Raw genomic sequence first — 26,249 nt, 5'->3', positions numbered from 1 at the left:
TAATTCAAGTGAACGATGATTGGATTGTCGGTCGGCCTTTACTCCTAAGAACTGTCCGATTTCAGAGAACGATAACGTCCCCCATCCATCGCAAGTGACCCCCCATCCCAAACCCAAATCTTGCGTATGTAATGTGGATCACGTAAATTAATGCTGAGTTAACCAGTGCTAAGTGCCAAGGTAAGGCTAAAGCTTCTCATCTCCAACCCCATCCGGGCCATGGTAACGTTTACACCAATGCTCTAGGCACTTCCAGAAATGCTGTAGCATATTGAATAATTACCCTCCCTCAGTTAGTTTTTCTTACGTAGATTTTGGGCCGTTCTTAGGTCTCTAGACCCGTCAACTTGACCTTAAATACTTCCCTTAGTAGCCGGTCGGCAGTACGCCGTAAAATTTAGCGCCACGCCGATCAAATGCACCGTGTAAACAAATATTCAAGCAGCTACCCGAAGCATATAAATAGAGCAACTTTCTCTCCTCCGCGAAAAATTGATCTGAGCGCTTAATGAACCCTCCTCCACACTAGTATTGACTAACTATGGGCTGCTAGTCATGCCGATATGCAAGGTGACGAGCTGACAGAACAGCTCGCGCACAGAACTTCACACCAGGCCCCTGAGATTACCTCGTCTTGCATGTGTCGCCTCTCCTGGGACCCGTTGCAAGACAAAGGTGGTGCTCGTGCAGCAAGCCGTGCTGCCATCATAGCGGATAACACAAAAGCTGCACGTAAACTGCATTATGTTTCTCTACGAGTTGGTAAACTAATCATCTCTGAATTTTCGGGCTGCGATTCTCCATTTTTCTTGAATAAAATGCAAATTGATAATATCAGAACGAATCTTACGAAGAGGGCCCTCGGAACAATGTTTTTAGTGCGTCCGTCCGAAGCCGCTCACTCTCTCTCCCTTCGTGAACTGAAGTGGAGAAAGAGAAGGTGGCTACGCGCGCGTCTCGCGGCTAAGCATTAAGAAGGTGGAACGGCCGCAGAACTGTAGTAGAGTCCGCTCTCTCTCTCTGTCCTGAAGAGGAGGAAGGGAAAGTAGCGACGTCTGCATCACGCGACTTAACACTGAGGGGGCGGAGCGACCGCGTGGAGTAAGACAGTGAGAGCGGGGCGTGTCAGTTAGTTGCGGACGTGGCGGCCGTCGCCGGGCAACGTTGCACAAGCATGTAGTACGTGCGTTTGCTTCGCGTCGCAGTGGATGAAGCCGGGCCATCTGGCACTGCGGCGCATTTTCGCCGTGCTCGACGTGCTGAAGTACAACGGTTACGAAGGCAGAACCGGAAAGCCGGAGGCCCATAAATCGACAGTTAAGTTTGCGGGCTTCTCCCAGAAACGAAGTGTTCACCGCGGGTCCACTGTCACGGGGGAGATTCCGAAGGGGCGGCAGGCGGCCGCTCTTCGGAATTGGTATAGGAACACATGGAAACGGACGACGCCGTCGGTTCGTTCCGTTCCGATTCTGGCAAAAGTCGCCCTTCGACCGTGCCGCGAAGGAGGCAAACCAGAGCAGTTAAAAAGCACAGCCTAAGCGCAGTGGTTGTGGGTTCGGCAGGTGGTGTTGGTTTGGCGCTAACTGCTCTGTCTCTCGGCTTGAGGAGAAAGGGCGCGGAGGCCATAAATCGCAGCGAAACACGGACTGGGGAGAATGCGCGGGAGAGGAAGCTGCTGTCGGTATCTTCTCGGGAAGACGCCTGACATACGTCCCTTTGAAACCGCCGCCCACGCGCAACCGACCAAGGGCAGCGATCGGAATGTTTGGGCCTTAGGTTTGTGTGTTGTGTGTTTTGGAAGCGCAACCGTCGGGGCTGTTGGTCTTTGTTACTGCTGGCCACCTCCTGAGTTAGCTGAGGGAAGATATTGGAGAGAGAGTAAATTGCAGATGTGTGTGGTAATGCATGAAAGGTATAACGGGGATAAGTGGTGCTCCGTACTTCTTATTTGATTAACTATTCAAATCGGCCATATTTTTTCGTCCTCTGTGTTGCAACAGGGCACCTATAAATGCACCGGCACCTACAAAACTTCTTGAAAATTTTGAAACATAAATTCATATTTCTTAATTCTCGGCTTTATAAGCGTGCAGCCATGGAGTAAAGTGTGTGCTGTGCATCTGTATGTCCTCTGTAGCTCAGCCCTCAACGTCAGGTCGTGCCTCAAAGTAGAGACAATACTCGGTCTCTTTTTTTAGAGAGCAGCTATTTGGCGCCCGTTCCAGCGTTTCGCGTCGTCGTCGCAGTCGCCGTTGGCGTTGTCCCTCGTAACCAGCTCCGCAGCCGAGGCAGCACGCTACTGCCGCCACCGCCTCTCTTCATTTATCCGACCACGAAGCTTGCTTCATGATAGTAAAGAACTGTTAATAAAAAGTTTGTAGTTGTACATAGCTGTCTTGCTCAAAATCTTTTCCTCAGTCTATCGAGAAGGTCACACAGATGATGAGCTGTGCTCAAATTTCGCGTCAGAAAGTAACGTAATCGTCGGCTTTTTTTTGTGTGTGTGTAATTTGCATGGTAAGCAACTTCGATGGGCAACTCGACGCGGGATATAAAAAGCACGGTGCCGTTGGACAGTGCAAATCATTACTTCTTTAATTGCTAGTCGAGTTATCAGTAAAGACGACCTGCTGATTCGTGCACGTGTGTTATATCAAACGGCATTACGTCGCAGTGGTCCATGAGCATGGAGCTCGAGCTTGAGCTGGAGAAGGTTGTGTGGCCTGGCCGACAGACGGAGACGCCGCTGGGCTACGTGATCCCCAAGCATCTGCGTGTGGCCACCATCGCCGAGAGGCCGTTCGTGTGGGTGAGGCCTGTCGCGGACGAGTCTCAGTGCCTGCCCTCCGAGATTCCCTGTCCATGGACCAACAGCACAGATGGTGGGCACTGTTTCGATTTAGCGTGTAGCTCCCTGTGCATCATACAATAAGTGGTAGACACAACTCCGATATAGCTTGTATAGCTTCCCTCACACGATTCTGTACGGCACAGTTACTTGCAAAGAAATACGACCAGGAGTCTGAGTAAATGGCAAAACACATTTTATGTGTGTGCAGTTCATCAAGAGCGGTAGAGGCCGTCCTTGTACAGTCGTTTTCTTTTTTTTTTTTTTTACGTTTGCACTCTATATTTAATGTCAACGGGAACTCCGTAGTTCGTTATGTTATGCGTTACATAGCGAGTGGTCGTCATATCTAACATCTACAATGTCGTAATGGTGATGACTGGTTGTACTTGCGTATAAATGACATCGGTGCTGAAAAAACAATATTTGATGATTACAAATTAAAAAAAAAAAGGTGTTGAGTCTTTTTCGAATTAAAATCCAATTTCATAGAGTAATGTTTAGCGACGAGATCAGTCCATGCAGGCAGTAACCTGCAAGTGCAATTTTCTGTTCAGCCGTGCGCGTTGCTCGCTTCGATGCGTTGCGCCTGCTTATCCTAGCCAGTGGCGAAATTGAATCGTAAAAGGCGTGTCATCACAAACATGTGCGTTTATAACGTATGGGCGGCCGTTTCGCTGTTGAAGTGGTGAACAGCTGCCTTCAGCCCTTACAAGAGCATTTTCATAATGTTTTATTATAGTGATTTCATATTATAGTGATTTCATTTATTATAGTGATGTTTCAAATTTGGCACTATAGTCTGCGATCGCAAGTCGCTTTCTGATGAAAAGCTAGCATAAATGAACGAGTGGAAGAATTAAGTGGCTTCTGAGATGTAACTTTGAGATGTTACACTCTACGTGTGCATAACACGGAAAGTGAACATTTGTTTTAGCCTTTGAAAAATGTACGCAACTTTTCAGTGCGACGCCAATGGAGAGGGGTGTATCGCACACGGAGTTTTAAACGTTTTGAACTTACAGATGGGCTCTGAGCGACGATAGTACAAGGCCTCAAAAACCATCTGATGTTCTTTGAAACACCGTGACACCACACACCACACACCATACGGGCGCGTGCGCATTTAGACTTCATCGAAAATCAACTACTAGAGCCGTGAATTGATCTCATGGCCTGGGAATCAGTAGCGAAACGTTGTGTTAGGTTATTAAGCATGAAATGCTTTTGGCTTCCGGCGTCAGTGCGCCACCGTGCTGCGGATGCCAGAGGAGGAAAACCACGAAGGGAAACCGAAAGAGAAGACGAACTTAAACGAAGCCTTGTGGTTCATCCCGTCGTGCCTAGATCCGGCGCTGCCACTGGAGAGTCGCGTCCTATCCTTGTGGTGAGAGATGCCAGTGCACGACACGAAGGAGACTACGCTCTGCCCTGCAGCCCGAGAGGATCATGCCGTTGTCTCCGAGACATGTGAACTAAGCCGGAGCGCTGCCCTCTTTGCACAATCTTGGGCTGGGAGGTGGGCTTGTGTTGTGATTATTCGATGCAGCGGGATGCCGTTATGAGGTTCTGTGGAAGTCGGTAGGTGAAGCGGAAGGTAGAGAGCCCAGACTTTGCACCCTGTCTCGCCATTGGTAGTGCAGACTGCCTTGTAACAAAGTTGAGTCTCTCTTTACGCCGATACCGCAAAACGTTTAATAGTTTAGTCTAGTCTAGAGCAGGAGAAAGAGCGTTTACGCGACGGCGTATACAGCTGCATTCGGTCGAAAAAGCGTCACCGTCGAAATAATAAGCACATGAATTCGTACCAAACTTGTGACGCAACCGTTTGGAGCGCAGCGCATGGTGACGTCATGTCATTCCGCTTCCAATTCAGCAAACATCTGCTAGTCAAGTTAGAGGCAAGTCTGGGGGAGGAATTCGAAGCGACGACATCTGTACCTCCAGTTGTATGCAGTTCATTGTACGGCCAGGTGTCAACCAAAACAATGAGACAGATACTGCGTATTTCTTTCATCAAAAGCGAAAACCCAAAACCAAAGTCGTTTAACACTGCTAAAATCTGTACCAGCCTTTCAATTCGGGAAATTCGCTAAATGAAAATGTGGCGATAAAGGTTTAAGCCTCTTACTAATTTTTTTCGACAATTTACACTTCGAGATTCTTGAAATCTGTAGATGCAATCCTTCTAGTGACGTAAAGAAGTCTTGGCATTTCTATACTACTGCACGCATATAGGTGAACTGCTTTCTTCTTTTTTTTTTTTTTCATCTTTTAATAAACGTTTGTGATGGATCTCCTCCTATTAGAGTTGCTTTCAGATATCTGTCTTCCCCCTGTTTGCGAGCAAAGAGTATGAGTTTGTTGTAGAGATGCTATCTGTTATCAACTGCTCAGGCGGAATCATGAGCTCCTCGCTGTTGCACGAACGTTACGTATATACGCAACACCGCGATAAATCATGTGCGCTGAAGAAAGAACAAAACGGGAGCACAATGAAGAACAATAAGGAAGTGCCTTGATAACTGTTACGGAGAAAAAAGCCCACTCAGCGTGAACGGCTTCCTAGAACAGCCACGAAAATACTCAACAGCGCTGAAAATCTCGCGAGGAAAGATTGCAGAGCAAATGAGTGTTGAACGCTGTTTTTCTGGAGAAAGGATGCCTTCAGTGAAAGCTTTTGGCCCGATTGCGCACGGCACTTTCGTGTGGTCGCACCTTTACCTTAGCCGCAAAGGTTAAAACATCCAACGATGGTTATCGCTCATGGCTGTCAAATTAATAATTTCGTTCTTCCATTCACCCCGTTTCGCGAGAGCTCTTTCATCGCTGTCTCTTTTTCATAATGGCAGGCGTTCTTTGTACCCTTCTCGATGCGGTCATCTTTATTTTTCTTTCGAAAGAAAGATATTGCTTTCTTTATTCTATTTCTTTTAAAATTTTATTCAACGCACTTAGGCATCTCGTGCTGTGTGTTGGATTGCAGCACAGTTCATAAATATAATACGTTTGCTATTATTTCAGCCTTCCAACGTTTTTTACTGCATTCTGGCATATGAATATAAAATTGCGGTCCTGTTCTTTGTTCAGCCGATGATAAAAAAAAAATAGGGGGCAGTTAGACTCTGCCTTTAATGGTATGGCGCGACAAAATTAATGGCTCCCGTCTGCAGCTTCTCTTGCTGTTCCTCCCCAAACATCACAATTAATTGGCCTAATACTGGTACTATATTTGTAATATCCGGCCCAATATATGGCCAGAGCATTTTCAACATGGGGCCAAAGTTGAGCCGATGGTTCGTGCCACCTAGGGATTGCTTGCGTGCAGATAGTCTCTGCTTGCTTAATTCGAATGCCTTAATTTGCACCTCTAATATCCTAAGCTATAGCATGTTATCCAGCTACTTTTAGTAAGCGACCAACCGAAAGTTCAGATTTAAACAAACCTTACAAACCTGCCAGCGAGCCTGGGGAGTAGCGTGCCTAACTCCTTGGAAGCTTGATTCATATCTCACCTTTCGATATAAAATGGCCAACCCTAATTAGCAGCTCTTTCAAATTTTGTGACGTCATGTGGCCTTGGTACGTCACATAAGCCGTCACCCAATCAGTGCTCGCTGCCAGCACCCACCTGCCAGAGTCACGGACGCGATTTTGCGCACACAACGATGACAACGCCGACAACGCAGGGTTTTCTGCAGATCGGGACTCCTGACATTGTGTTCAACTACTTATCGAGTGAAGATAGGCACTACGTGAATTTTTGATTCATTGTAGGCATGCGGTATAGTTTTACCTTCAATCAGCCAGCAAGTAGAGAGAAATCTGTTGCTATGGTAAAGAGTTCAAAATGAGTTTCAGCATGTAGTACCTCCAGAAACCTCCCCTCTATTTCGACCTCTGCCGTACTGAGGGGAGCATGATAGATGTAAAATATTTTCTTTTCTCCCGCCTGTCCTCACTTCCTGTTTTTTTTTTGTGTGTGTGTGTGTGACATAACGACAGATCGCGCATTTTCGGGAGTGGCCATAGCCGTGGGCCTGCATGGTCAAAGGGTACCTGGATGACATTCACAATAGACTGAGATTAAACGCAGAACTATTCGCTTACCACGCACAGTGCTGCATTAGAAATTGGTTCTCAACGGGTCGAATATATATAAAGTAGGTAAGAAAACTTCCTAACTTCTTTGCCTCGCCAACAAGGCACAGACATCAAATTCTCATTTCTAATGGGCTGATTTTTCCATTCAGTGCATCTTGATTTGCCACTTCTTAACGCATTAGCTGCTAAACGCTCCCTGTGTAGATATTGCATTGTTCGCGCAGAATGGCGTAATTATGTCGTGACCATCGTCAGTGTAGTCGCTGTTCTCTACACAGCTATAACCTTTATTCATGTTAATGGGACGTGTTATTCATTAATTGTCATGTTATGGAGATGAACCACAGGCACACTCGTTGTTGGGTCTCCACAAATATATTTGACAGGACCCGATGAGCCAGGCGGGAACGGGACAGCGAACCGCCGGCATTCAGTACTCCTGCCACGAAGAACGAACTGCGCGTGCTTGGCAGGCGTGCTGAGACTGTCTTCTTTTGCGGCGGGACCACGATGGCATGCCACAATGTAACCCATTTGCAAAATGAGCAGTGACTCATTAATTGGCCTCAGATATATTCTATGCTTCCTCCACAGCAAACGCTGAAGCTCATGTTGCATTACGAAATCACGGCTTGCTACTTTTTTTCTTTTTTTATTTTTCACCATGGGCATTTCATGAAAGAAATATATTACTTTTCAGGAATTACCTATCCCTTCTGTTGCGAGGGATACTGCATGGACCTCCTGAGGACACTATCCGAAAGACTTAATTTTACCTACTCATTGTATCAAGTTCAAGATGGACAGTATGGAACGTTCGATTTTGTGAGTATACGCAGAGTCACTTTACTTTTCTTTATATTCTTAAATGTTTCGCCGAAGCTATGCGAACAATGTTCTGAATTTTTTTTTTTTTCAATTTATGAGCGAATGCTCATTGCCGTAGACTCATATGTATTATGATTATCAGATTTAGATATTACATTTTTCGTCATTATCACCATGCAAATGAGGGTGATTTAGACGCGTCTTGCTAAAGGAGCGCCCAAAGCTATCCCCAATAAATAAATAAACAGAGTTCTTCTTGGGCAGGAAAGATTCCAAAGAAAAAAAAAGCTATCGGACTATGCAATCAGTAAAAAATGAAAACTATTTTTTTTTCTTTTTGCTGCTTTCAAGAAATGCATAACAATCGAACCCACTTCGAGTTAATCTGAGAGTAGCGTAGCGTGAGTTTCATTTCTTGTATCCAAACTTCGCAGTATGTGGACTTCCCATATTATACACATAAATGCGGTGAGATAACAGTAGAATTCTTTCGTTTTTAAAAAGTCAGTTATGACCGTTCACAGTAAACCCCATCACAGCTGTTCCCAGGCTCCCCAGCGTAGTCAAGTGCGCTTGGCCGAGCCGATACCGTTGCTGCCAACGAGCTGCCAGATGTTGCTCGACCACTGGCGCAAAGTTGTGGTAGGCGCATCTCATAGATTGCGCCCCCATGTTACTTTTGAGAAACGGGTAGTTTGCCTCGGCCCGCACTTGTTTTGGCGATTAGGTCGTTTAGTGGCTTGTCATCGCCGTCCAAAGCGCGCCATGTGCCCGTTGCTTCTGAGATTCCGGCCGCGGACAGCTGAGCATCGTAACATGGTGATTGCTATATTCAGGAAGAGGCTGCCTTAGTGGTGGCACACCCGGTTTACCAATGTTGAGAAGAGGCGGCTGTCCCTTGTTCCCAGTTCATTTTGGTCGCCTTTCGTTTGAAATGTTTTCAGCATTATTTTAGCCTTAAGTACTAAAACGTCTACGTATTGGCATTCCTATTTTGTATCTACTATCCGTCTATAAGTTAGCTCTTTCAGTTTCAGCGTTTACTATGAAAGAGGTAGTGCTTATCTATGCGTATGTTAGACCCAGAAACATTCATTGTCCTCATCAAACTTTCAAGTTTTATTTTCTTCAGTAAAATTCTCTTGACAGCATCTCTTCATCTTCGATGCTCTACAACGCTGCATGCCCGAAGCGATGAGCGCAACGTAATCTGTGTGCTCTCTGCATGCTGCATTAACATTGCAATTGGCGGCCAATGAATTGGGCAGGAAGAACTGTTCATGTGACCGTTTGGGCCAGCAAGTCATACCAAGTGACTACTATTCAGACTTCTCACCTTTCTGCCATTGGTTGATGACCAGGCGTGTGCTGTATAACCGCTTATAGAGATCTCCCTCCCACAAGCTTTACACGCTACTGCTTGCGTTTCAGACGCTTTGCTCAGCTGGCAAACATGCATGCCCTTAACGACCTTGCAGACCATCGGCACTCGCTTGGTCGATAGATAACTAGTTTCCCTGGCATTTTGGCCACTTTATATCGGTAGGAACGAGGAAGAGAGGGGCGGAAAAAGCTCTCTTCCATCCCTGTTCTAGCGCGAAGCGCAAGTTTACGAACGTTGGGGCGTTTCCGGCGCCTCCTCGTCGCTCTGTAACAAAGTGACGGGGTCATGATAGTTTGTTTTTTCCGAGATGCGCCTTTACACTAGTAAACATTTTGACAGTGGCACCGCTGTAGTTCATAATCAGAATTGGTCGTTATAACTGCGACAATTATAATTTGGATCCACTGTGTACGAGGAACGTTATTCTCAAGTCCTCGGAGGCCTTTGTCTGCTGTATTTAAGTGGTAGTTTGCAGACTTCTCATTTGACTGCGTTTCATGAGCGACATCACTCGAAATGATTTTGGCTTTGCCGGCATATCAGTTTTCGATCTTGCTGTGTGCAATAAAATTTTGAAAATCGGGCATTTTTAGGTTATTTATTATGCCACCCTTCTTCTTCTAAATTTTCCGCATACCGGTCAACTAAGAAGAATGAAATGAAAATATTTCAGCGAAGATTCACTGGCCTAGTCGAGCGAGTTTCGCCGTGTGCACACTGAATGGCCTTGACCTATGACATGTGGCGTGAAGAATTACAGCCACCCGTTTCCTCTTCGCGTGGCGCCCGCTGCTTCGCTGCATCTTTTATTTCGCACACCTGCTGTTTTTTTCTTCTCCGCACACCTGGCAAACTATATTAGTACCGGTACATCTCTTCACAAATATACAACACTGTATGACAGCCTTCCTGTCCCCTCCATATCATTTCCCTTCGCTATCAAAGTTGCCCATCTTTCATTCACGTGAAAGAATGAACAAGGCTGCTAACTAATAAAATAGTTACAAATAATTTACCGTCTGCATTCCAAGCTCTCCTGCTCCTACGCTGCGAATTCCAGATCAGTTATATTTGCGAACAGATTTTGCTGTGTGGCTTTGCAAATAACAGAACGGCCATGGAGCGCCCCACTGTTCACAGCTTGGCTGCCCGTGTAATGGCGTTCGTTCTTTCCTTTTTTTTTCTTGTAAACAGGTGAATGGGTCGACGTACAAACGTTGGTCAGGCATGGTGGGTGACCTAGTGCGTGGCGTCGCTGACATGATCATCGCACCGCTCACCATCACTCCTGAGAGGTCAATGGAGATCGATTTCACAAAACCCTTCAAATACCAAGGAATCACCATCCTTGCTAAGAAAGTGAGCACTTCTGTGTGAAATTCTTTTTCTGTTCCCGTCTTCGGGTGTGTAACGGCTTCTTATGCCTAACTTTTCATTTGCTTTGCCTGTATAACCTTCTCATGAACAAGCGGCCACAGGACACATTCTTTGGCTTCTTTCGACCTCGTTACTAATGTTTCACGCTTGTTTACATTAGTGATTCGTCCTACTACCGGAAAAAAAGGTATTCACTTAATTGGGGAACTGACTGATTTGGAGCAATCGCGTCTTCATACTGATTCACATTAGAACACACAGCTCCGAGTCCTATCTCCACTATTATAATCTCAAACTACTAACAATAAAGTCATCAGCTTCGTACGCAGAATGGGGCTCTTGTAGACGTAACTCACTGATATTACATAGTAATTGCCTTAATCAATGTCGTTGCCATAGCACGATCTTCTAACTATTAGGAAACATACTATAAATAAATTTTTACCGACATGCAGCTCTACAATACTCTCCTGGAGAGTGCATTTGGAAGTGTTTTTTTTTTGCCTCATTATACCGTTAATTAATACTAATTAGAAATCATGAAATTGTAGCGTGTTTATTTTTCTAGTTTGTTACCGTTTCAATGGGGACATTTTAAGTATTATACTTTTATATCATACAGTTTCTCCGGAGCCAAAACCGCTAGCTTTAACTACCAGCACTTCAGAGCTAGTTGCGTAACATTAAAGAGATTTCACATTCGCGAACAAGCCACCAGTCCAAGGCGCTCAAAATTATTTATTTATATGAAATTTCTCCGACAAAAATTTTCTCAAGGTTTTGCGACTTCCTAAAAAACTGCAATGTCCAATAAAAAAGATTATATTCCGTCATGTGAGACCTTAGCCATTTTTTGTGTGCATTAAAGACAGTCAAATGAAGTAGCGGCCCCGTTTTAAGTGACTTCGTTTAAAATATGTCTTTTAAGCAGGCCGTCATTGTGTGCTAATACGTTTCCACACACTATTTACTTCCTGACTTGACTCTTTATGCTACCGCAGCAAGACAAGAGTTCGACGCTGGCGTCATTTCTTCAGCCTTTCCAAAAGACGCTGTGGATTCTTGTGATGGTGTCCGTGCACGTGGTAGCGCTAGCGCTCTACCTCTTGGACAGGTTCAGCCCCTTCGGTCGCTACAAGCTACCCAACAGCGATGCGACCGAGGAAGACGCCCTGAACCTATCGAGCGCCATCTGGTTCGCATGGGGCGTTCTGCTCAACAGCGGCATTGCTGAAGGTTGGTGCATGGAGTTTTCCAATGAAGCAACGAAACGGCAAAAAAAGTGATGTCAGTGACAGAATCTCCAACCAAAAAGGCACACCTGTTACTTCTCAATTTTTGAATGGGAGCGAATGTTGTTCGTCTGTGCATCATTTTGAGGCTGTTTTTTCTTCCGAAGATGTTTTCACTGCAATTACAAATGTCTAAGTAACATATGCTCGCTTAAGCATGCATACTTGGGTAACTTTCATATAAGCGCAAAGTATTTAATGTACTGCAAGGAGACCTTCTTGGCGGGCACTGCAGTAAATGAGGCTTGTTATTTCATACTTTCTTTTTTTTTTTTTTTTTCATATACCGCGGATATCACAGAGCAAGCGTTGCAGAGTTTTATTTTCTCTAATGTGGGTGCCAGCCTTTACGCACTTATGTTATAAAGCTCGCAGTACGTTGTTTAGTGTATGCGTCCTATGATGCTTTCAGATGCCTGATTACTGGAACCCTTTGCAGGTAACAGACGCTACTAAGGAATAAGCGTCTCGAAACGGAACCGAGTCACGTGTGAATACGGACGATACGCAGGAACAATATAAACTAAGCATCTATGATGCAGCAGACCGTACGGTTAATGTTGGAACACCGTTACACAACACCTCTGATATTTATTCAAAGGCCAGAGCAGATTTCAAAGGCACGCATATATTTTGCGACAAGTGTGTGTAACAGTGCAGAACATTCACTGCTTTCTTTCTGCTTTTCAGGCACGCCAAGAAGCTTCAGCGGCCGCGTCCTAGGCATGGTTTGGGCAGGATTTGCCATGATTGTAGTAGCATCCTACACTGCCAACCTGGCAGCTTTCCTCGTGTTAGAGAAGCCAGAGTCTTCACTTTCCGGCATCAACGACCCTAGGGTAAGCGCATTCCCCTATGGTTACTAAGTCTCTCTGACAACGCCTTTTTATAATGATTGTACTCAGCCTATCAGATTCTAAAGCTACTGAATCAGAATAACCATGCAAAGCAGCACATTTTCGGCACTTTTTTACAGCAGGTGCAGTGTTGCTGACATCTTTGAAAAAGAAAACATAGCTAGTGCTTTCTGTGAAAGCATGTATAAACCACCAGAAGTAGCCACTCTCCTTAAATAATAGAAAAATTGTCTTTCTTTCCTGACCTCATATCTCAGCACAATACCATGTGCCAGCTTTGCAAGCCTAAAGGAACTTTGGCTTTGTTAACTTGTACAGTTGCATTTTACCTGTACTGACCTATGGGGCTGAAACGTGGAGGCTAAAGAAAAAGGCTCTACTTAATTGAGGACAACGCAGGGAGCTATACGGAATAGAAAATGATAGGCGTAATGTTAAGAGATAGAAAGCAAGCAGAGTGGGCCAGAGAAATTGCTCGAGTGCACGATTTTATACTAGGAATTAATAAGAAGAAACGGACATGACCAGGGCATGTAGTGCCAAGAGAGGATGACCGATGGTCTCTGAATCCCGCCGCGGTGGTGCAGTGGTTAGGGCGCTCGAGTGCCCAAAGATGCGGGATCCAATAACGGCCGTGACGGCCGTTTTTCGATGGAGGCGAGAAGCAAGGCGCCCGTGTGCTGTGCGATGTCAGTGCACGCTAAAGAACCCCAGGTGGTCGAAATATCCGGAGTCCTCCACTCCGGCGTCTCTCATAGCCTGAGTTGATTTGAGACCTTAAACCACACAAGCCAAACCAAACCGATGGTCGCTAAGTGTAACAAATTTGATTACAAAGGGAGGAAAGCGTAGCAGGGGGCGGCAGAAAGTAAGGCGGGAGGATGAGATTAAGAAGGTCGCAGGGGTCAAGTGGATGCAGCTTGCACAGAACCGGGTTAATTGGAGTGATACGGAGTGGCTTCGCCCTGCAATGAGTATAGTCCGGCTGATGATGATGATTATGAGCTTGCACAGTGAGATGATCAAACGTTTAGCGAAAAACATGGTTTATTCAAACATGCATAATTGTCTCTGCAATTCACAAAATATTTCACTGTTTGGCGTGATGCTTAACTCTACGAAGTGATCAATACTAAATGACCTTACAACTCCACTTCGCAGATGCCTTGAAAAGTAAATGGAAGGTAACTCTGTCGAGAGAACGCAATTCCTTCGAATGCAAAGCGCGATAGTGGATGTGCAGTTCGTATGATAACAATTATAGGTGCAATGAAATTATTTTTTTTTTTTGCTGATATTACGGTCTTTTTACTTTTGAAAGCACCTGTATATGCTCATCGGACACGGTTAAATGTACGATCATTCCGGGGTGGCTAGGCGGCTCTGAAGGTGCCGGATATATAGGTTACGTGTCTCCCTCCGCATCGGGAGAATGAATTACACAGGCCTTGTGAACGACCTCTAGCCTGAATTAAGTATTTTCCGGCTGTCATTGAAGTGGATGAGGTGGCTACCAACTGTCGCGACAAATTAATTAGTATTCTTTCATTAGGTGTCGACGTGGCCTAATATTCTTGAAGCATTCTGGACAAATCAACACTAATGGATATCCGCATTTTTCGCTTCCAACCTGGGTGGGGTCAGGAATACTGATGTATAAAATGATCTAGGATATGCATTTAAATCATCATGCTATAGAGCAGGCGTAATCTACAAGTCAGTGCCGACTCGTGCGAAGGATGAGCGGAGGCCATACTGTATTAGTCAATCGGGTCACTTTTGCACGAAGCTACGTAAGTGCTTTCTCTTCACCTTCAGGTTGACGTTATAGCTGCTTTTCTGCTACTTTGAAATTGTCTGTTTTTCGCAACATGTTTCGTTTACACTTAACCATCGCAGAGACGAAAACGCAGGTGAGGGCCTACATGCAATGCGGACTCTCTAGTATCGCGGGCACATCCCTGCCGCTATTTTAGATGCCTCGTTTAGCTTTTTTTCTCTCGCACCCCTCCCGTAGTGACATTTAACGCATGCCTTTGTACCCGTCTTCCAGCTACGGAATCCGTCGGAAAACTTCACGTACGCCACGGTTAAAGGCAGCGCCGTGGACATGTACTTCCGGCGACAGGTGGAGCTGTCCAACATGTACAGGATAATGGAGGGCAAGAACTACGAGACCGTAGAAGAAGGCATTGAGGCCCTGAAGAACAAGTGAGTACAACATGGCACCTTAACATGATCTTGGCGTACCGTGCAGTAATACTATGTATTTGGTGAAACCAAAGAACAATAACTGGGCAAACAGCAAGGAGGAATGTACTGAGTTACAGACAGCTACCAGAAAGAGCTGCAATCACCCCAGTCGGTCGGTACACATACATGTTATTGCTGGTTGTATTCAGCAGATATCAGGTGATATGACTGAAGGAACACGCAATGAAGAGCACAATCAGAGAAGTCACCGGCGAAAACAAGGCATTATCCATATTATCGAGACTTGGTAAGCCGTGAGACAGAAAGCAAAGAACACATTTCTAATATATATGCTGTTTTGCACAATTTTTGCCAGTGCTTGGCGCATGTCATTAGATATTCAAGTTCTCTCACTGAGAAAATTACAGCGCGTCGCAAGCCTTCTTTTTTTTTTCTTTTATTAAGCACAGTAATTTGTCTGTGTGCTAAAATAAATGCCTCCACACTCTTTGAACAATCGCGTTCATTATGCCTTTTATTTCTGGAAACCAACGCCCAAAATAACCCTTCTATAACGTAACTAGCACGAATTTTCAAGTATATCAACGAAAAGTTTCAGTGGGATTTGAATTCACTGGGAATCCTAAACATTATGATTGGCCTATTCTTAAGCCCGACATTGAATTACCAAATTATACATTGCGGTGAGCCCGAACGCTGAACGTAAAAAGTTCTGGTATTATTTTCGTTACTCTTGCCCTTATGTAAGATCCATTGAATTTTTTTTATGCAACATATTGAACTGAATACTTATCTTTCGCGGTCTATGGTTTTGAATGTACTTTATAGGTCTTGTATGAAATATTAAACAATTATGTTTTTTTCATTCATTCGTTCATTCATTCATTCATTCATTCATTTATTCATTCATTCATTCATTGTTTATTGCATATTTTGCGAAATACAACAAAAAAAAAACAATGCTGTCTTGCTGTAGCGACAGCGCCCACCTTACGGACTCAATATTTAAGGACATTGTCTTGCTTTAGGGATCGCCCTTCAACGTTTTACGATTACATTAAACCTCACAACATTAAAAATGACGTGTGCTGCACTTCTGGTCACCCTGAGGTCAGGAATAGCAAATTTCCAATGTTCTCCAAGAAGATGCACTTTTGGTCACCCTCAGGTCAGGAATAGCAAGTTTCCAATGTTCTTCAAGAAGATAGCGTATAACTGTGACCAATTGCAGTTAATAATCCATGACTCAGAAACCTGTCAACTTATGGCGTAGCCTGTGACCGAATTACGGGTGACGGGTTGGGTGGTGGTGGTGGTGGTGGTGGTGGTTGTAAAACTTCAATCTCCAGCAGATACAGGATAGGCGTCAACCTATCCGCCTACACGACGGCCTGGAGTCCTTGGACCCGGGCGGCGTGTTCGGCCAGTCGGATTACACCTAGCTGAGTCTCAGGTGTGAGCTCAACAGTACAGTCTCCAGAAATTCTTTCGTTATTTATACCTGATTAACTTTCTTATAAATAAAGGAAGCAGACCCAGTCAGGCAATACGTACGATTAGTGATATCGTAGATAAATCAATAGTAAACTAGTATTGGAACGCTATGCAAAGCGATCATCGATGGTTCTTAGATTATATAATATAATTCAAGATGAATAACGTGAAGTACTTGAAACAGCGCAAATGACAGAACAAGGACAGAAGAGGTGAACATGATGCTGAATACGAAGTGATATAGTGATATGCATACCCTACTAGGTATGCATATCACTATATAGTTTGAGGAGACGGGGAGATCGCACTTGGCGCCGGAAGCGGTAATTGAGTATCAGTGGGACAGGTTTTCGCCCTGCATTTCGCGTAACTGGGCTAACGACGACGATCATGAAAAACCTCTGCCTCTTATGTGCAGCCAATTGGATGCTTTCATCTGGGACTCTTCCCGGCTGGAATTCGAAGCGGCCCAACACTGCGACCTGGTCACGGCTGGCGAGCAGTTCGGCCGCTCGGGGTACGGCATCGGCCTGCAGAGGAACTCATTCTGGGTCGACAAGGTTACGCTCACGCTGCTCGAGATGCACGAGAGTGAGTGGCGCCATCTGTTCCGCTTTTTACAGCGCTGGTCGTGAGTTCCACGCAACGGTGCCACGCACACGTGACCCTGTGTCATTTTTTCTTTGACTGTCGGGCCACATTGTAGATTTAAATCAGTAACCGGTTGGGCGCATTGTTAGGATCTGAGACCACACTACCGTGTGACCCATTGCTAACTGCTCCATATTAATCCTCTGTAAGTGGTCGGACCCATAACTCTAGTGAATTGGATCCGCATGGTCATGTCTACAAATCTTTTCGCTTTTTTTTTTATGGAAATAACACGTAGCATGTAGAATCTACACGCACTGTGCGAGCAAAACAGGCGGATGTATGCGGAAATTGTTTCAAAATTGCGCGGAATTTTTTGACGGAAATGATGCGGAAAATGTACAGATATTTCCTTATAGCACAGACTTCGTGTTCTAGTATGCAAGGTTCATATAAGCGACTATACGGAAGGGTCTGATGATGGAAAGCGCCTTACCGGTTACTTGGAGTGGCTAGGGAGCAGAGTTGTGAAAACGTCGGTCGTATTGCTCTCTAAAGCAGCCAAGTTTGAAAGGCGGCACTTTTGCAAGCAGGAGCCATAAGCCTGGTCCAACGGTTAGAACACGTGCCCGTTCAGTCAACTTGATTCACAGCTGTCAAACCCTCTTTATTCTGAAAAAAAAAATGTAGATTTTTATACTGAGTGAGGCAGCTTGTTTGAAGCGAGTTGTCAACGGAATGATCGTCGTGTGAATGGGCAGTGCAATCTGTTGAAAACGCCACAAACAATAGTCCTTTCTTTGGGACGATAAGTGTTATTGTTCTATTCAATAAGTTTTTAATGAAAATGCGCGCCCTCAGGCAAACATGTGGTAGTGTTTTAACGTAGTTAAACCGATTAGACGTGCAAAATTTTGTGTTTAGCTTTGTTGACTAATGGTTTTGCATTGTGTTTGGAAGCTGATGAAGACTACATGCAATAAAATCGAGAGAGAATGACAGCAAAAACAACGGGTAATCGGCTGCGGCGATAGCTACTACGCTTCGTACTCGCTCCCTAAAGAAATATTTCGGCCCAAATCCACTCCACTCCAAGGGTTTATGTTTATTACTTTACTTGTGCAATGCTATTGCTATGCTAGGTTGACAAGATCACTTTAAGGACAGACAACACATATTTCTATGCTAGGTTGCACAAGGTGAAACCAAGCAAACACAGGCGCGGAATCGCGGTGAGCGGCTTTGGGGGTGAGTATCGTTCGCTCTAAAACAGACCCCGCAAATCACAATAACAGTAGGAGAACCAACGTGCTTACAGTATAACAGTCGGGTGCCAAGCGGAGCCCAGCTTGGCGCTTTCGTCACAATGTTTGGGCTTCACTGCAATGCATGGATGCTTTGAATGCACGTAGTGAAGTTTGACCAAATGAGTTGTGGGTAGCTTGTGGGAGGAAGCGGACAGGATGAATTCAGAGCTCTAACGGAGTAGACTGAAGAATAAGTGTACTTGGAAAGAAAACGAAAACTTTGTTGAACATAGACCTATATAAAGTGAACAACACATGTGTAACGTTCTTTTCAGCTTATGGGCTGCCCAACATTCTAATAACAACTTGCGATCTGCGTATCGCACTCTTCCTGCCTGTGTTTGTGTAGACTCGTTCATGCTTGCCCTCTACTATCCGCAGCGACCGAAGTGAAATTCTAAAATAGCCACTGACCTTATGTTATGATGCATGCGCTGGATCACAGCCGAATCGGTCCGAGAACCACCCTTAGAAAAGCAGATGCGAAACGATTTATGCTCACATCCTCCACCACAAACCGCTCTCGTCAGGTGCAATTAGTTATGTATTTCGTGTTTATCCCTTCTGAACTAAGGTGTATGATCAGCAAACAAAAAACAACGTTAATTCTTCACAGCAACCTTTGTGCAGCTGCTCACTTATAACGTGCTCCTGTTTGGAAAAGAGAAATTTGACTTTATATGGGAAAGAAGTTTGGAGCTCTTTATGTAAATATATATATATACGATCGAGCAGAAGCAACCGAATAGTTCAACATCTTGCTTCACTCTAGTAATTTTTACGTCACAGGCGGCTGCATGGAACAGCTTGACAGCAAATGGATAATCCGCGACGGCGAAAAATGCGAAACCAGGAATGAACGCACTCCGGCAACGCTGGGACTCACCAACATGGCGGGTTAGTCGTCTTATAATTACATGTCTCTGGCTTGCTTGCTGAACGATCTCCAGTTGTGCGTGAGTGCTTTTGGTTAGTATAGTTAATTTTGTTTTGTTGGGATTTTGATATCCTCTTTCCCGGTAATTATTTTTCAGCAGGTGCGATTTTTGTACAGTGCCAGTACATGTAATACGACATTAGTATAAGCCTCTGTTATTTTGGGCCACGCATGCTGGAAAGAACTGGAGGGGGAACTTCCCATATTGAGGCAACGTGCATAGCTTCGGAACACGCTGCACAACTCGCGACTGCACTGACACCTCGTGATTAGCGACAACTTTTGTCTGACTCGAAGCTTGACTTTTCTATGACGTAAACAGCGGCAGTAAACTGAAGCATCGCGCATCCAGCATGTACTCACTCGTTTTGCAGAAGATCGGCTGCCACTGAACACGCAGCGAAGAAAATCGGGGGTTAGCACTCCTATCATGCAGGCAAAGAGTGTTATGTCATATTTCTACTACCTTACAACTACCGGCGCGGCCCACATAAAAGGAATTCAAAGAAGCAACTTCCAAGATCTCTACATAAGAAGAGAACCAACAGACACTGACACAAACGAAAGGATAGGGGGTGCTATTTTTTATCACTGTAAAGTATTAATTAAACGTGGAAATAATTAACTGGAGAGCACAAAAAAAAAATGCCGCCTGTGGGATCCGAACCCACGAACTGGCATATTTGTTCCTTTGCGTTTTATATTAGAAGAAAATATCATCAAGACCATTTTATTCGCGTCCGTATAATTGCTATCTGTCCGTTTTTACCCTTGGCCCTTCAATGTGTTTTGAGTTGCACGTTGTGAACGCGAACGAGAAAGTAGATGTTCTGAAGAACGGAAAGCTGCGGTAAATGATTAACAAAAACACCACCTCTTTACCGCGCCACAAAAACAAAAACAAAATTATAGGGTCAGCTGGCGAAGAAAAATAGGAAGGGTTAACGGTGCACACCACGCAGGAAACAGATAGTGAGTAAGATTATCTAGTACTCATGCTTTGGGAGATCTACGGTGTGGCCGCATTGCGTGAAAAGCCTGTACTATTGCAGATACCAATCCTGCTGCTTTCCTTCCTCAGGCGTGTTCATCCTGGTGGGCGCCGGCATCGTGGGTGGTATAGGGCTCATTGTGATAGAGATCGTGTACAAGAAGCACCAGACACGCAAGCAACGGAGGCTCGAACTCGCCAGGCACGCCGCCGATAAATGGCGCGGAGCTGTTGAGGTGAGTCTCTCCATTTATGACGACTCCTTTGTTTTTTCTAGAAATTATAATTTGCGATTAGTTCTATTCCAAATACCAGTGGCGTTTCCGGGCAGCATATTGGCCGAATTGCAGGCAGTCTAATAGTCCCAATGACATCAGATGTTTAAAGAATTTAGTGTACAAAAGTTTAATTCCTGTAACGACGAAGAGGTCGATCGCAATAACTTGTTTATGTTTTGTCGGACCACTGTAAGGAAGGGAAAGTAGCAACGCAAGTAAGAGGTCAAGAATGCAGATGGGAGATAATTATGCCACAAGACGATAACTTACATGAGGTGCTCAAGGAATTAGCCGTACGGCCAGAGACACTTAAGCTAGCACGAATGTCAGCATGTTAGGACTCCCACGGATTAAATTATCGAACGTTTTGCACAGTTATGGCTAGAGGATAGTAACATCATGACAAATGGTCGAGTGGAACAGAAATAGGTAGGCATGCATGTATGCGTATACGTTGGTCTTGATGACAGGAGTGAGGTGCACAAGGCAACGGTGTTAACCAGCATCCCTTAATTTAGAGTGAGGTGGACTAAAGCAAGGCGGGGACGAAAAGAAGATATTAGCTGAACATTAATATCAGGCCGGACTCTTCGACTTTCAGTTACGCATCGTCTTCATGCATGCGCCATTTATGCAACTTCATTTGTACAGTCGTCCCATCTTAGTGCGAACACTCGAGAAGGCGGTCGCCCTTCTCAAAGTGCCATTACGTCCGACGGGGCCGCTTATCGAAGCAAAGTAAAGCAGGCACAGATGGTCCTGGAGGCGATGCTTGGCACGGTTTGCCACTTTACCTCAATGCACTGCCAAATCAGACGCGACAGCGCTTTGAGGAGAGTGACCACCTGCTCGTGTGTTCGCACTAAGAGTGGACAACCCTGTACATCGTCTTGGTGATTACATGAAACTTATATTTAGTGCTACCTCCCCCTAGTTACGCTCTGTTTGAAACTCTTCCTAGCGTTTTGTTGAAAATGAAATGCAGCGAGCTTCTATAAACGTGCGGTGCGCTACTACATTACGAACGTTTACAAGTACGTAAGTTCCTGCATTGTTTTCACATTCATCATCATCAGCCTGACTATACCCACTGCAGGGCGAAGGCCTCTCCCATATTTCTCCAATTAACCCGATTCTGTGCTAGCTGCATCCACTTGACCCCTGCGAACTTCTTAACCTCATCCGCCCACCTAACGTTCTGCACATTTCTCGCTGACATTTGATCGTTTCGTGGTGACGAATTGTTCAAGAAAAATACGTTTTTATTCTTGCCGTTGACAGTAAATCGATGATCCGCAGCATCTATATAGGTCATTTGGCTACCATACCGACCCCCGCTTCTTTCATAACTTTGCACTTATAGCTCAGTGGCGGCAGGCTTCCGTGGGAGGCTCATGAGTTCTCTAGGCCCCACAATACACCCCCCCCCCCCCCCCTGTGGCAGCCTAGATATTCAGAGAGATAAGACTGCTATGTTTTCTTTTTTTTTTTATACGAGCACGAAAGGAATTGCCCACTGAATAATGGGTCAAGTAAACTCCCAAAAAGTCTACCGGACCATTCCTAAAGGAGGCAAATTTGTATTTATGGCCGAGGGAACAAGTTGTCACGAGGACATAAGCGCAGAGGAAATCTGGTCAGTGTTCGACATCGCCGACAAAATCGATGTCTCCTTACGCCCAGAACCCTTCTCTCAGCAGCCCAAAAATCACGTTTATCTCGTGCGGTCTTTGACTAATGAGTGCAATGTAGAGACATGCACTGCACATCAGTGACGTCCCCTTCCAATACTTGGAGAACCCCTTTCGTGAAGTCGACCCGCAATAGATCTCTTGTCCTCTCAATGTCAGTAAAAAAGGCTATGGCATAAACTATACTAATTTGGCGTGCACAACTGTGTACCCTAGGAAATATATCGCCACAAAACCCGCACCATCTGGGCCTATGGTTCGCAAGATGCTCAAACCAGTAATTTTTAGGGTAACGGCCACCATGAAAACGAATTTTAAATTGCCAACTACTACTGTAATATCAAGTCTTTCCTTAGCACAATCCTTAAGGCAGACTGCTATTTTAATTACGATGTCTCTTAACTGCGAAGCAATATTACTGTCATACAGGAATGCCGGCGCCTGTATAGCATCAGAGATTGAAACCTGTAACATGCAATAGAATCATCCGACAGCATAGCTCCCTACCGACCCACCCCAACCCCCTTAGATAGGGGGCTACTCACCCACCCACCACCACTACCGAACAGTCACCCGCCCTTCTCCGCCTCTCACCTTCACCTTCACCTTCCAAAGATGCCATCCATAACTCATCCACCCAAATCTACCCTGCAGAAAAACCACCCAACCAGCAATTTACACATCTTTCTTTAATGTAGTTGTATTAAAGCCTCTTCCAGCAAAAACTCCGGCCTTGCTGACGTTAGCGAAAATCTACGAACATGCCTTTGACAGAAGTTGGATGGCAAGCGAGATAGGACACAGACTGGTCGGCAGCTTCTGTGATGTCATGAGGCAAAGCTCACAACTCCCACAATGCCAGATTCTCTCCATCATCATCATCATTATCATCAGCCGGACTATACCAACTGTAGGGTGAAGGCCTCTCCCATATTCCTTCAACTAACCAGGTCCTGTGCTAACTGCATCCACTTGACCACTGCGAACTTCTTAACTTCATCTGCCCATCTAGCTTTGTGCCTCCACCCGCTACGCTTATCTTCCCTTAGAATCCAGTTTGTTACCCTTAGCACGTTTATCCTCTTTTCGCACTATACGTGCCCTGCCCATGCCCATTTCTTCTTCTTGACTTCTACTAGAATGTCATTAACTCGAGTTATTTCTCTGACCCACTCTGCACACTTCCTACCTCCTAACGTTACACCTACGTTTTTCCGTTCCATATATATCTATCTGTGTTGTCCTCAGCTTATGTAGAATCTTTTCGTTAGCCTCCCTGTTTCAGCCCTACATGTGAGTAAAAGAAAGACGCAGCTGTTATGTACTTTTCTCTTGAGAAATACCAGTAAGCTGCTAGCGATAATCGGCAAGTACTTGTCAAATGCGCTCCATCCTAGCATTATTATCCTGGTTATTTCCCTTTCATTGTCCGGATCTGCGGTCACTACTTGTCCTAAGTATACGTAATCGTCTACCACTTCTCGTGTTTCTCTACTTATTGTAAACTGATGTTCCTTCTCTAGGATGTTGAACATTGCCATAGTTTTCTGCATATATTAAATTTTAAGCCTTACTTTCAGCTTTTCCTCTCTACATAATCATTCTTTGCAGTTCTCCTCTTGTGTTCCTTAGCCTTTAATACTAAGGCATTAAAGAGAGATGTGGAACTCGAACTCATGAGCACACTGGAAAAGAAAGTTGCCCTTAGAAGCATCGCCCAGTAGTCACCTATCCCCCCCCCCCCCCCCCCCCTCTGCACGCACACACCTAGCCCACGTGCCCGCACCCGCCGCCACACTCCATAAAATTTCAATTGCATGTGTGATGTCTACGTTTGCATCGAAAATATCGGGGTAATACTCCCCAACTTCTTCCGCCAAATTATCGCAACAATTATCTAACCAAGGAACAAGTCCACTTAATTTTTAAGAATTTTTAGCAAAACCTTGCTTTAAGAAGAGCTTTTATCGGGAACAAAGGCGACATATCAGTCAGGCGCCACTGTTACCTAGTGAGCATGGCCCTAGTGAGCGGAGTCCAAAAGTTATTTACAATTTTCGCTTGCTTTTAAGCAAAAGTAACTGCCGAAATAAGCACGAACAGGGTTCATTTTGTTCCCTGAGGTTATGGTGTGTCATTAATAATAAATGACGCTATAGTAAACGATCCTGGAGGTGATCTGCAGAGGGCAAGAATCCTCACTGCCAAGTGTAGAACAGCGGAATGGCATGTCCTGGGTGATTGAGAAATCATCGCTACCTTTTTTTATTTGTTTTTGTTTTTCTAATTAATTTGTTTCCTTCTAAACCTGAAATAAGACTTTCAGTTTTGACGACGTTAATCTCATTTTTTTTTTTCGTTTCTTTTCGTTGCCGTTTCTTCTTTTTTATTTCTCCTGCTTTCATCTCGAACACCCTACTGGGCTCCGTATGCAAAAGAGATGGGATGATTGGGACCCTGAAGCCCATTACGATCTGAGCCCAAAACCCAATCGCCAAGCCGAAAAAGAGAAGCTTGTCGAGGAACAACAGCCCTTGTCGCAAAAGTGGAAGAACCTCGACGTACTCGCAGCCGCTCGTACAAGAACCGTGGGGACCAACACGGAGTCTTTGTTCCTGGACATTCCGCAAGGCAATGCTAGACGTCGACGCAGGAGGCGGCCGGCCAAAGAACGAAGCTCTAGCAAATACTCTAGCCCAGATTCCAGCCGAGACTCAGACTCTAGCCAGAATGGCGATTATGCTGTACGCAGACGCTGTTCAGCAGCGAAACCTGACCATGCCATCCCAGTTTGAATACTGTAAAAGGTTACATAATTTAAATCCAAACTGACATGAGGTGGCGGCATTAGACATGGGGAAATCCTGTTTCTAGAATGTCTGATGGGGGACATATCAGGGGTTAAAGTATTCTTCCTGTGCTGGCTTGTATTTCTCTTTTTGTGTGGAAACAAAATTATTTCCTTTGTTTCAAGTTTCGGCACTGTTGCCTGACAATGCGACATATCATCTCCTAGCTGTTTGCTTACTACTACCAAGAGCGGCGTTAGTGCTTATCAAGTGGGCACTATTGTCATCCTATAGTGTAGCATTGCAAATTCGAACCTCATTCAAATAAAAACATGTTCTTGAAAATAGTGCTGGACTCTTATCGTCCAGGTGCAGTCGGTGCAACAAGGATGTTGTTTCCTACTCATGGCAATCACAAATATTTATTTCATTTTCTTTCTGAAGAGTTAACCGTTACATAATACAGTTACATAATAGAGTTGGCTTAGTTTCAATAGCACCGCACTCGATTTTCCTTTTTTTTTTTCTTCATATAGACACCAAATTAAAACGCTCCCACTGGGTGTTTGATGTGTTCATGTGTCATCATTCTATTACTTTATGTTTTCCACTTTTTTTGTTGCTCTTGTTTATCAAGTGTTCTTGTCACGTTGCGTATGTTTCTGTTAAAAATTTGTTTTGCATATCTTTAATTAAACGTTCTTGCTCTCACTTTTCGGTCTCATGTTTATTTGCACACTTAGATAGCCTAGGAATACGAGAGTGCACAGTTAACACAAACTTTCTTCATTTATGCCGAAGCCATCAGTCAAGACGATATATTCATGGACTCGCGGGAAAATGGGCCCAACATGCGGAGGAGGCTGGAAACGGGGATCTTCTACATGTCGTTCATAACTTTAGTTCTGAACAACACAATTCAAAATTCTTGCGCTGCTGCCTATATTGCTGTGAATTCTGTTGTCTGCCTTGTGCGTGTGCATGCGTGAAAGTCGCCTTGAGAAGGAACGGGAGGAAAAGGAAAGTTCACAGACCTGGACTGGAAAGGGCCACAATCATTCTCTCATCGTGATAGAAAAGCGTTGAATGGATAGAGGGCTTATAGAAAGGAATTGAACAGACGCCCCGCTGCCTTATCAGCATCACTAAGGGCATAATGTTGTCGTATTTCAGTCGCAGTCATCTGTGCCAGAGCTAAGACGATGGCTGCTGCCAAGGCTAAAGTTACCCCTGTGTCCCTTCATGAACCACCTTGTGCACTCAGAAT

At 44.8% G+C, this 26,249-nt stretch overlaps 1 protein-coding gene across 1 annotated transcript in view; it reads left to right on the top strand.

Moving 5' to 3' along the window:
* The window catches only part of LOC146172694 (glutamate [NMDA] receptor subunit 1-like), a 109,759-nt gene extending 84,080 nt beyond the window's left edge, over window positions 1–25,679 (top strand). Inside the window, exons 10-19 of the mRNA XM_084584890.1 lie at window positions 2,675–2,882; window positions 7,653–7,777; window positions 10,359–10,523; window positions 11,543–11,777; window positions 12,524–12,672; window positions 14,744–14,901; window positions 16,817–16,989; window positions 19,086–19,193; window positions 20,315–20,460; window positions 24,632–25,679. Of these exons, the coding sequence (XP_084441016.1) occupies window positions 2,675–2,882; window positions 7,653–7,777; window positions 10,359–10,523; window positions 11,543–11,777; window positions 12,524–12,672; window positions 14,744–14,901; window positions 16,817–16,989; window positions 19,086–19,193; window positions 20,315–20,460; window positions 24,632–24,988 (1,824 nt within the window). The 3' untranslated portion in view covers window positions 24,989–25,679. The remainder of the gene's footprint in view (window positions 1–2,674; window positions 2,883–7,652; window positions 7,778–10,358; window positions 10,524–11,542; window positions 11,778–12,523; window positions 12,673–14,743; window positions 14,902–16,816; window positions 16,990–19,085; window positions 19,194–20,314; window positions 20,461–24,631) is intronic.
* The last annotated feature ends 570 nt before the right edge of the window (window positions 25,680–26,249 follow it).

Source organism: Amblyomma maculatum, chromosome 11, assembly GCF_055883805.1.
Source record: "Amblyomma maculatum isolate TAMU_Amacu chromosome 11, ASM5588380v1, whole genome shotgun sequence".
Lineage (NCBI taxonomy): Eukaryota > Metazoa > Arthropoda > Arachnida > Ixodida > Ixodidae > Amblyomma > Amblyomma maculatum.
The sequence above is the reverse complement of the archived record's forward strand: the minus strand, read 5'-3'. Positions and strand labels throughout refer to the sequence as shown.